The 12,544-nt window shown below is 44.1% G+C and overlaps 1 protein-coding gene across 1 annotated transcript in view; it reads left to right on the top strand.

The window, feature by feature from the left end:
* trit1 (tRNA isopentenyltransferase 1) overlaps window positions 1-12,544 on the top strand; it is a 30,795-nt gene that overhangs the window by 17,315 nt on the left and 936 nt on the right. The window contains exons 7-10 of the mRNA XM_070846627.1: window positions 2,913-3,025; window positions 3,151-3,228; window positions 11,295-11,404; window positions 12,300-12,417. Of these exons, the coding sequence (XP_070702728.1) occupies window positions 2,913-3,025; window positions 3,151-3,228; window positions 11,295-11,404; window positions 12,300-12,417 (419 nt within the window). The remainder of the gene's footprint in view (window positions 1-2,912; window positions 3,026-3,150; window positions 3,229-11,294; window positions 11,405-12,299; window positions 12,418-12,544) is intronic.

The following is a 12,544-nucleotide window of genomic DNA, read 5'->3' on the forward strand; positions in this document are numbered from 1 at the left end:
GGAAAAGGGCTGTATGATGCAGGAATTGCATACATTTGATGTTGGAGGTATTCTGTTACTAGCACTGAAGAGATTTAGCTTTATACTTTTGTAACATTGTCAGGCTCTAAAATCAGCACAGTTCTCCTTTAACACCTATGGTACATGTTGCATTATCCCAAAGATAAGCTGCATACATGTGGCTTGTGTTCTAGGTTTTCCACCTAAAAGACACAGACAGGGATTTGGAATTTGTTATTTAGGCCAAAAACTTGGCGCACTTGGCTTTATCCCTGTCATCATTACTGTTGAACATTACACTGTGGTCAGAGGGTTCAGTGTCTGTGCAACAAATTCAAGACCACGTTCTCATCCTCCTATCTAAATTAATGATCCAGACATTGAGTCTGGGTTCTGACTTAACTCCTCTCTTCCTTGTAACCAGGGCGATAGGAGTGAAGTGAACTCGGTCAAGCAGTTATCCAGTTATTTATTTCTCCTTCCCAGTCTGACAGGTCACTCTGCTCTGTATGCTGTGGTTTCCCAAAGGCCTGGAGACCAATTTAGATACAGCACCACACTGTTGAGAGTTTAGCTCAAATAGACTGATATTTCTGTAGGATGTGCAGTGATTGTCAGTAATTTCAGAGACAGGCGCCCTCCGTCAGAGCCTTGTTGTCTGGTAAAGATGCTATTTGAAGATGACGTTAATATGCTCAAGATTGATGTCTTCTCACAAGTCACACAATTACCAAGTTGTCCTTGACATTTGCTTAACAGTAACCTCATGACCAGTGAGCGTACAGGAGCTGCGTCACTCTTTCAGTGGTATGGATCCACAGTTTGCTGCTCTGTGAGTGGTGTGTCTGGGTTACCATGATGCATAAAATGCAGCTTGCTTAGCAAATACAACCACGGGACCAAATTTACAGTAAGAGCAGCCCTACTTGAAGAAGAAATCTCAATGTTCTGTATGCGACACGAAAGATGTATAAATATGTTCTAATGGCTGAAGCAGATCCAGTCTGTGAACACTGCTGTGGGTCTCTCACTGGCAGCGGATGTTGATATTGTATGTGTGTGATTGGGTGTGGCTGCGGGGAGTTGATGCATTGGTGGAACGGTGCCCAGGAAGCTGCCAATTCCTTTCTTTCGTTCTTTCGTCCCTCCTTTCTTTCATCACCCCATCACCCCATCCCGCCTCATCAACCAGCCGCAGCCTCCTCCTCTCTCCCTCTCCCTCTCTCTCCATCTCTGCCACTATTGCCCTCTCAGCAATCTGATCACCCAAGCACTTTACCCCCCTCCCCCTGTGTCTGTCTGTCTTTCTCTCCTTTACCCTCATGTCTCCATCTCCGGCTGGCTGCTGTGGCCAGACATCAAGGTCAAATCTCTCCCTCCCTCCCTCTCTTCCCCTGTCTTTCTTTTTCTCCCTTCATTGGCTCTACATTTCCTGTGCTCTGTCGCTGCTCTCAAATTTCTGTCTCTGCCCGTCTAGCCGGATTTATTTTTGTTATTTCCTCTTCTTGTTTCTGTTACAAGTGTAAGTTATGAACTGAAAATAGTCATTGATTTTAGTCTAATGTTTGCGCTAGAATGTGTTAAAAGGGAAATTCAGGTTCTTTACAAAGAGAGAAAATTGACAGCAAGACTGGTGAATTATAAGTAAAACCATAAAGCGGAGAGGGTAAAAAGATTAGATAAAAGCAAAGGTATAAATCAAAGTCAGTTCAAAGGAAAGTAAAATAGATAAATCCAGATTTTCAGTTCAGTGTCTTGACCTGAATAGATCATTAGCAAGCATTGCATCCTGCCCATGACAGGATCAGAATCATTAACAGAATAATCATAAAGCGTTCAGACCGTTATAAAACTGTGAGTTCTGTAAAGGTATCTGATGGAATGCAATTAAATTACAGTTTTAAAGTGTGCTGCTTTCTTTAAATCTGGCCTCGGGGAACACGGCAGAGAAGGCTGCAGTTCAGTCGTGCTTGTTTTATGTTTTATTAAGGATGTAAACAAATACAATGTCACAATGAATGCAGTATTTGCATATGAAGAGATAATGTGCTGTGAAGATGCACAAACGGCACCCTTGATTTGTGATCTGCATCCATCAGCTCCTTATAACTCCTTGAACTTTCCTCCAGTAGTGAAGTCAGTTTGGCACTCTGTCGTCTGTCGGCGTGGTTCACCCTCATTAACTAGCCTGGAAATTAAAACGTAACAGATAGTAGCTTTGCGTTAAATCACCACACTGTAAATTCAGCACTACTGTATTCCATTTAATAGCTGCAGACCTGATTTTTTTTTTTCTTTTTCATCTGTCAAGTCACCTGTTATGAAAGGGAAACAAAAAAAATTTCCTCTAGTGGTAGACAGAAAAACTGGCGCCACAGATGACCTCTACTGTTTTGGCACTTGCTTCATATTCAGAAATGGCTCAGGTTGTTGTCATTGAACTGAACATGCATACTGATTGTGGAGCTATTTGCTAAAATCTGAAAAGGTACAGCCTGGGTTAGAACAGGCAGCAGCGCTCAGATTGGGGTGATATGGTCTGACATTGATGGAAATGCTCTGTCTCCACTGTTTGGCGAGGTAACCAGTGGGCTTCTGCCCCAGCCTGATGTCACTGCGGTCAGGCTACTGAGTCCCGGCACCCGTGGGTCCCTCTGCCAGTGCCGTTCAGTTTTTTTAATGTCATTCTGTCACTTTGTCCCCCGAGGGGCCTCACATCTGCTCAGACTGATATTCTTTGTTTAGGGAGGGGAGGAAAGATAGAGGAGAAGGTGAAGTGAGTCACCACCGGGCGTCTAGAAATGTCAAGTTGGAGACGGAAACTTTTTTCTTTTTTATTGATGGATAATGTTTCCTCTCCTCTCCTCTCCTCTCCTCTCCTCTCCTCTCCTCTCCTCTCCTCTCCTTGCCAGTCAGGACTATCAACATGGGATTTTCCAGTCGATCGGTTTTAAAGAGTTTCATGATTACCTGACTGCCCCTGAAAGCAGCACCCAGCAGGAGAAAGACACACTGCGAGACAAAGGTCAGAGAAATACCTAGATCGAACTCACAGGTTTAGATTCACCGGCCGGTGTACTGGTTGACTAATCAGCCAGAAAGAATCTATTTTTGAGTTTTCTATAGCAGCCTTCTTTTAACTCTGTCCAGGTATAGAAGCTCTGAAGATTGCTACGAAGCGTTACGCCCGCAAACAGAATAAATGGGTCCGTAACCGCTTTCTTAAACGTGAGTACCCTTCAGCCACCTCCTGCGCCATGTCTATGGGCGTGTGTGTGTGTGTGTGTGTGTGTGTGTGTGTGTGTGTTTGTCCTCCGCAGTCCAGTTTCTCAGCAATCAGCACTCTCTTTAACAAGATGAGATTCATGCACTCCATTAGACACACAATAAGCCTCTCAGACACTGTGTAGGGTATGTGTGTGTGTGTGTGTGTGTTTGTGTGTGTGTGAGAGAGAGAGAGAGAGAGGGAGTGTGTGTGTGTTTTTGTATTCATGTGTCTGTGTGCAGGATTAGGGGGTTTTTCACCTTCAAACCAATCAGAAAACACATGACTTTTTTTTTGTACAAAGAAAAACATCAGCATGTTTTTTTGTATAACCTTAAAATAGTTTAATTTCAGTTACACATCACAACAATTTTAGTTTTTTACTTTTAGGAACATCTGAATTTATCACTTTTACTTGAAAAGTACATTTTTCTTCCTCACTTTCTTAAGGGGTCATTTTGCACAAAACATTGAACGTCCCTGAATTATGTTAGTCTCGTTAAAGAAATAATTTTGCATTCTTGCCTTAAAGTCTGTCTTAAAGATCTGAAGATTGACTCTCATGTCTATATGCCTGATATGAAGACGGTTAGCTTTTGGGAGCAGTTGGGCCAGCACCTTGTTTGATCTATACAAAAACTAAAGTGTAAAAGCACCAAGTTGCTGTCACTTATGGGGATTATGTGCCCATAGAGCCGGGCTAATTGTTGCTTCCTAAACTGCTTCCAGACTATATGCTAAGCTAACCTTCTGCTGGCTGTAACTTCATATTTAGCGTTCACATGAGAGTGCTGACAAAACTTTTCACCTGACACTCGATAGGAAAGCCAATACGAGCTATTATTTTAATACATTTTCTTGCAGCAGGAACTTTCACGCATAGAATGGCATGTTGGATTGAAAAAAAATAGCATGTTTCTTCACAAATACAAGAGCTTTTGATAGAAACCATATATTTAAATTGTGGAAATCACAAGATTAATTTATCTACTCGCACAAAATTGGATTTGATTTTATGCAGCGTGTAAGAATTGCTGTGAGGCTAAAGAGGGGATAATGTTACAAGATCCAACCCATGTGTACACCTGCAGCTAAGACCCTTGAATGCTCCGTTGTGGCACCAAATGAATGTAGATGAACTGTAGAGGTTGGTTAAATGCACCCACCACCGCCCAAATCAACCAGCATTTGGCAGGTGGTTGTTTCCCACCCTGGTCGCAATCCCTGGAAGTTAGACGCGTTTTAATCGCATATAAAGGCTGAGTGTGCTTCTGTGTCCCAGGCGGAAACCTGGCCTCTGTGTCCCACCATCAGTCTGCCCTGTAGTAACCCTGCCTCCTAATCCTGTTAGGCCCAAATGGCTTAGGCCATGCCAGGCCCTAAACCTCAATACCCCTCTTTCTAACCGCCTGCCTACTCGCTGCACACACCATATGGTCTTCATCACATGTGTATCCCTGTTCCTGCGTTTTCACATATGCAGTAATCTGCCTGACATTGTCTGTGTTTTTGCACATGCATGTGTTTGTGTCTGTGTGCATCACCTCGGGACAGTCTTTTTTTTAACTTCCCTTGAAGACCCTGCTTGGACTCAATTGAGAACAATTTGCAGGGCAGTCTACTGCAACACCAGGCCTGACAGAACAACAGGCAGCAGATGAGATCAGCTCTCTTAAAAGTCTGAAACTTTCCCATCCCATGAAGTCTCCTCAGTGGCAAAGTACTGGCCACAGCTATTTGTTATGAGATGGTTTGTGCTGACACTCCTCAAAGATCACCCAAAGTACTACGAAAGTGTTCGTGTCGGTCTTATTGTGTTAGCAGAGTCTGCAAAAGTCTTCATGGGAATTCCTGATATTTGTCAACCTGGGTATTAGTTGGTGTTAGGACTGAAATCAGCCCTGCATTAAAAAAAGAATAAAAGCAAGGCATGTGGGGTGTGTTACTTCAGGTACCAGTGAGACAATGAAATATAATCCAGGAAGTTCAGCTTGATTTATAGATTTCTGTGTTTGACTGCAGCTACCAAAACACTGTGCAATGATTTTAGATATCATGATGGATGAGTTTTCTGCTCTGAAAATGTATCACTGGAGCAATACTTCTATTTTCCATCGTGACACCTGCCCAGAAAACGGTATTCTAGCAAGGATGCTGTTGATCTGGGCAAAAAGCATGAGCTGAAACTGAAAGTAAATTTGCAAAGTAGTGCCCTGGAAATCCATGTAGATACGGTAGTGGGTTTTTTTTGGAAAGCGACCTGCTCCTTTGCTTACATATTTCCGGTCTCTACATCTCAGTAGGTGAGAAAAATGTTAGTCAAATATGGTAATTTTTCCTGTAAAAGATCTTGTTTATGTTCACACACAAATGGAGCTCACCAGGATCATAGTCCCACTGTGTTGATATCTATTTCAGGTTTTTTCTTGTTGCATTTGCCTATAGGACAGCCTTGTCCTTGTATCCACCCTTGACTTGGATTTTCTCTAAACCCCCTCCTCTCACCTCTGTCTACATCGTCTCATCGTTCACCTCACTCGCTCGCTTTGACTGCTGACCTCTTTTCTGTTTCGTCCGAGCCCCCCCCTCCACACACACACACACACACACACACACACACACTCCCACAGATGCCTGCAGGCCTCAGCTGAGCAGGCTAATCTCTTGAAGCATTACAGAGCTGCCGGGAATTTGCCCCGACCACACAAACTCGGGCAGCAGGGTCATCGGGGGCCACGCAGACCAACCCAAGCACACAGAGACTAGTGGGTCAAAGGGAAAGACGAATTGGAAATGACAGAGAGCCGCAGTCAGGCAAACACAGTGAAATCAGTTAGAGGAGCTAGAAAACGACCTGAATGTCGACCGTACATGCAAAAATACAGAAAGATGCGGAATCACATGCCTCAAAGGTACAAGTTTAACCCAGTTTAACAGCTTTTAGCAGCGACTGTCATTGAGGGAGCAGGTGAGCGTTCAGTGTCTTAAATACCGTTGAGCAGCATATGTGGTTCTTGATGGACTCGACTTTGGTAGCTGTGGGGATTTAAACACCAGGTCAGTCTGCTCAAATTAAATCAAGCTTAATTTGTCTTTGCCTTCAAGTGCGCCGGTATGTGGGTGTACGCTTATAGGATGTATGTGTGTCTGTGTGGTTATACGGGAATGTTTAATTAGTAGATTTAATTACCCATAAAGAAAATGGTGATGCGAGGTTATATTAATTTTAATAAGTGCCACATTGTATGTGCAGGATGCCAATGTCCTCAGCATTTTTTTTTTTAATTCCCTGAAGACATGCACACAAGCACGCACACTCTACCTGTAACCAGGATACTCAGGTGTAGTTTGACTGAGGCCCCGTGAGTGTTAAGTAACAGGGGTGTAGGTATCTTTTAGTCCCACGAGAGAGAGAGAGAGAAAGAGACAGGGAGAGTGAGTGAAAGATGGATAGAGGGAGGCGGAGAGAGACAGAAACAACACATGGGTAGCCGGGTGGATGGAGAGTGAGGGTAATCTGATCCAGCTGGGGCAACAGGTGTGGGGCGAGTTTACACCCTCATCTTCTTGCAAGTGTGAAGCTTTCATGTATGCACACACACAAACACACAAAGTCAAGCCAGGGCTGTTGCCGCCACAAAGACCTCTGTGCCACCTCCGCTAGGTGGTGAGGGACTAGAGAGGGCTGCCGAAGACGTGGATGGCACTGACCATTCAGAGGAGATACGGTAGTTGGTGTATTTCCATCCAATGCAGTGAGTGCAAAAGCCAGAAATTGAATTCAGAAAGCTTTTCGTAGGCTGAGATGGAAAAGTTGGCATATGAAAAACCCATATAAGGAAAGAAGAAGAATAGCAGGGGTGTCGTAGGGGTATGCAACTGCAACGTCCTTGAGCGGTCGAGTCCAGACCGGGGCCCCGATGGCATGCCCCCCTCCTCTCTATCACCATAGCAGCTGATTAAAACACCACAGGTTACATGTGCGTTTCTTTAGTGAACAACTTTCTCTTCTGATTCACAACCGCCATCTTGTGAAAAGCAGCATGATTGATCAGAGTTACTACTGCTCTACTACTTATGCAATTTTGTCAGATTCTCTCGGATGGAAACACATCGATTCATATTTCAGTGAGCCATATTGTCAGATATCTACGTAATACATGCACAGCATTATAATGGAAACTCACACCTGCAGTAACTGATTTTTTTGGCCACTTGGGGGCAGCAGAAAGAAGCTGTGAACATGTCATTGACATATTATTCCCTTTTAGATTAATATTGTGAACTTGTTAGCAAGTTATTTATTTACATATCCAGCAGTAACCAGGAGCGCCCATGCTTGTCCATTATTCACTCTCTTTCTTGCTCTTTAACTGCTAAATGCTCAGCCGTGTTAGCTAGTTGCTAACTTTGTCTGCTGTGAGAGAGCGACGAGCGTGAACCAAAACAGTAATGTTGCAGGCTCTGAACCATTTGAGCTCAAAGATGCTCAAATGCTCCAAAGAGCTGAATGGAACTGCAGAGTTGGATGATCAGTCTCTTTATCACTATTATCACTATCACTACTATATCACTACAATTGTTTATGTAGAAATATTGATTATAGCAGCTTTAATAGAGCTAGAGTGAACGAGAGGAAACTCAAAAAGTTATCTGTTACGGACTCTCTCATAGAGATGGAGAGTGGCTTGCTTCAGTTAAAATTAATAATAAAACGATAAAATAAAATTAGTTAATTTGGCTGAAATAACAGATCACCCGAGATACTTAACCTGCTGCAGAAACGTCAAACACGAACAACAGAAGGAGATAAGGGAGATAAAAAGTGGAAGAGGAACTATAGGAAAGAGGAAGGAGGCCGACGAGTGAATAGAGGCAGCTGTCGTGTTCCAGTGTAGACGACAGCCAAAGAAGCACAGCTGGGCCGGTGGGGGGGTGGGGGGGCGCTGCTCTCAGACTGGTGGGTGAGTTTTTATAGCAAAGCACACACACGCGCACATCCTCACTCAGCAAATAGGAGAATAACGCAGCAAATGACTCCTCTGGCCCGTTTAGTGCAACAGGTGGACTACTGTTTCAACACACACACACACACACACACACACACACACAGCACTGGCAAGCAGCTGCCCAGCGACAGGAGATGCTCTTTCTTGTTGGCAAAGCTCCCCTGTGCACTTGAAAGGTATTGCTCACAGTTTGTGGTGTGTGTGTGTGTGCGTGCGTCGACCACCCTGCTCTTTGTCTCCCCAGCATTTCTTATCAATCCTCATTCACTACAGAGTGGATTAGCAGAGTTAAATTTCACCAGACCTCAAACAAGAATCCTGGAGAGGAGGGGAGGGGGGGGTTTCCATCCAGCATCTGGCAGCCTACCATACTCTATCTCCCTTTTATTTACCACCACTCCACTCTGCCCTGTGGGAGGCCGGTGGTTGCACAAGGGAATTGTGGGAGGGGGGTGGTGTTGAGAGAGAGAGATAAAAGAACAAAGTGAGGAGAAAGATGGCAGCAACAGGAGGGCACAGGAGGGCGGCCGGCAAGGTTGGAATATTTAATAGAGCACCTAAGGGAGAGAGCTCCAACTCTGCATCTGGTATAGGTATGCCAGGTGACACTCGCTGCCACCACCTGCCTGCTATTGTGCCACAAACACAAAAGACTTCCCCTCTGACACACACACACACATTAACAATGCCGGTGAAACCCGAGGCTTTGCTTAACAGTCACTGCTGTTTTTTAAAAAAAAACACAAACTAACAAATTAACCTACGGTCTGACAGTATAAACACAGTCGATTAGTCGGGTGCACAGATAAAACAGAGAAAACACACACTGGGAAGCCAAATGATGCAGGTGCAGGAGGGCCATTAAGGACTTTGTGTTTATTTTGCTTTTACACCCTTTTTCAGCTGTTCCGTGAAGCGAAGCTGGCCTCGACAGGAATTGAATGAAATGCATCACATGTTTAAGTGGCTGGCAGTATGCAAATTCCGAGCAGAAGGAGTTGAAATGTGGCTTGTGCCAAGACCCAGGCCAAAGTTAAAGTTTATAGTTCTCAGGCGGGGCTGTGAAGACTCATTGTTCCCACACACGCACTCGTTCCCCTGACAGAGTCCATACAGTGTGTGGTACAGATGACCAGTTATGCAGTTTAACACTCACCACTTTGTGTTCCTCCGTATTAATGGAGTCTCAAACAGTTCACAGCAGAGTTGGTATCTCCAGTCTACAGGGTGTCTGCTGCCCTCAACTCCACCATTCAGTCTGTGTGGTGAAAGGATTAAGCCATAATTGAGTTGGCTAACTGTGCCTTACAGGTTAATGGGATTCATTTACATGAGTGTATGAGCGTCACACGTTTATATTTTATGGGGAAAAAAAATGCACATGAGTAGATCCAGCCTTGTGTCATTTTTTTCCTATTATTCATTTTTAGCCTTGCCAGCAGCTTGGTTCTATGGATGACAGTGACTGAAATATCTCAGCAACCACTGGATGGATTGCTGTGTTGCTTTGTACACATGTTCATGGCCCCTAAAGGATGGTTCCTAATGACTTTGGTGATCCTCTGACTTTTCCTCAAGCGCCACCATCAGCTCAACATTTTTAGTTCTTCGGTACTTTCGGTTCATAACAAAATCCCTTCTTTGTTTTTTATGCTAAATTGTAAACTAAGGTGGTGAACATGGTAAACATTATACCTGCTAGATGAACCTTAGTCATTCCTAGCAATTTAGCATGCTAATCTTAGCATTTAGCAGAGAGCGCCGCTGTGCAGAAGTACGGCCTCACAAAGCTGCTAAGCGTGGCTGTAGACTCTTAAGCTTTATGTATGCTTGACTCAAGGGGTTAACAGGAAGCCTGACATAGATAATTATGGAATAGGCTTTGAATTATAGCTCAGCGTTGCATTTCACACATTTATATAACCACGGTAACACTAAACGGGTGTATCATACATGATGTCACACGCCATAGCCTGGGGAGTAACACCTTAACAAAGAAATTCTAAATCCAGCATAAGCAGCTCAAATCATGTGAAAGCACACCTTCCACCTTTCTTTGAAATTGTTTTGTGTATTTGCTTTTTTTCTTCTTCTCTGCATTTTCTGCCCTCATATTGTATCTGTTTATAATTCTCGATCTATAGCTCTTGTAGGTATAAATGTCGCTTTGTTTACATACACTTGCAGTCGTTTCACTTTCTCCACACGTTACACACCGCTCCATTTCCTGTGCGTCCGTGTGACTTCTGTCAGTGCAGAGCAGCAGCTCGTGATATAGACAGAAAGACAGACAGACAGACAGACAGACAGATACACAGACAGACAAACACTGTGGGGACTGGTGCTGCTGTTTAGTGCTGAGGCCTGGCCTGGAGACTGCTGACTGATGCAAAATAGACACACGGGGGTGGAACAGTTAGAGGGAGGGAGAGAGTGAAAGCTGAAGCGAGACTGATGGCTAGAGAGAGGGAGCGAGGAGTACACAAGAGAGAAGGGTGGGAGGAAGGAGGGAGAGACATTATCGAGCCAGTGTGAGTCAGCAGGTTGACAGAGCTTCAGGGTGCGGCTCCAGTACATCACTTCTACTGTAAATTTCCCGGTTTGCTCAGGATCCATCCTGAAGTCCACCTAAAATATTCAGCAAGTCAGCATATGTCACGGTATGAAGAGTCAAACATGTATGTCAGCACCAAACTTCAGTGTGATGGATGCTGTAGTTTTTATTGATGATATTTGTGATCACTACACTAGGCACCTGTGAGTTGTCACTAGCACTTTGTTGTTGTTGGAGTCCAATAGAAATAAATGATGGAAACACTGAATCAAAATACTGTGGTTGAAAAACCTGCATTACATTTATTAGCAGCCTGTGTTGGCCTAGTAAAATGCATTGTGTGTGTGTGTGTGTGTGTGTGTGTGTGTGTGTGTGTGTGTGTGTGTGTGTGTGTGTGTGTGTGTGTGTGTGTGTGTGTGTGTGTGTGTGTGTGTGTGTGTGTGTGTGTGTGTGTGTGTGTGTGTAGGACCAGGAAACAACGTGCCAGTGGTGTATGGCCTGGATGTGACGGACGTGTCGAGATGGGAGGAGATGGTGCTGAACCCTGCACTGCAGATACTGGACAGTCTCAGAAAGGTGGGGCCTCGTGGTCTGAAGTGGGCGCCGCCCGTCAGTCTGCTGTTGGGATGAAACAATAGGCCCAACTCCTCCCCTACTTCCCCTCCTTTATTATTCCACTCTTTTCATTGCTTTCGTTGTTGTTTTCTCCATCACTCTCCCCTTTTCCATCACTTTACCTGCTTATTTTACCTCCATTTGTTCCTTTCTACTTCCTAATTTGCTTCCCATCCTTGTTTTCTTGATTTCTTGCAATTGTACTTCTTCCACTTCTTTTATCTCCTTCTTCTTTTCTCTGCTGTCACTTTTTCTTTTGTACCTCTGTACTTTGCGTTAATTCCTTCCTCCTCTCAATTTTTCTGTTTCCTTCTTTTTTTTCTCCCATTTCCATCTCTATCCCATGCAACCTTCAACTCTTCCAACTTTTTCTTTCCATTCTTATTGTTCTTCTTTAAATTTTTTTGTTCTTCCTCTCATTTGGTTATTCTCACAACTTCCTTTCTTCCTTCTTTTCCTCCCTTCCTTTCCTCCTGTCTCACGCGAATCTTGCATTGCTCCACTTATATCCTGCTATGTAGTTACTACTGAGGATGTAAAATCAGTATTTCATAGTCTCTTGAATTAAGGAACCCTGTGGAGTTTTTGACCACTAGTATGAGCAAGGTTTTTACAAATGCACCTTTGTTTTTTGTTTGTATTATGCACACAACAGCACTGGTGCTCGTGCATTATTCACATCCTGCTGCCAGATTTACACAATTCTGCCTATTGAAGGTTTGCGGTAGGAACGTATCAACAAACATAGTGGTGCAACGGAAAGGAAATGCATTCAACACGTAGGTCAGACCTCAGAGACACACACCATGCCCTCTGGTGAGTATGACTTAGTTTCATTTTGTACTCCATCAATTAGGGTGAGGAACCGCCTATTGCACCAGTCAGAGTACAGGGGGCGGAGCTGAGAAACAAACGGAGCCGCCATTCATGCGACGTGTGTGACAAAGTGATCATCGGCGACCTGGAGTGGACAGGTGAGGCCGTCGCCCCTAGTCGGGTGTCACAATATGACAACCAACTTCACATGCTGTTCATTTGTGTTTGTGTTGAGTCATCAAAAGGCATACGGTGTTAAATACACGCTGAAAGCTCTGTCAGATA

Source organism: Pempheris klunzingeri, chromosome 16 (genome assembly GCF_042242105.1).
Source record: "Pempheris klunzingeri isolate RE-2024b chromosome 16, fPemKlu1.hap1, whole genome shotgun sequence".
NCBI classification, from domain to species: domain Eukaryota; kingdom Metazoa; phylum Chordata; class Actinopteri; order Acropomatiformes; family Pempheridae; genus Pempheris; species Pempheris klunzingeri.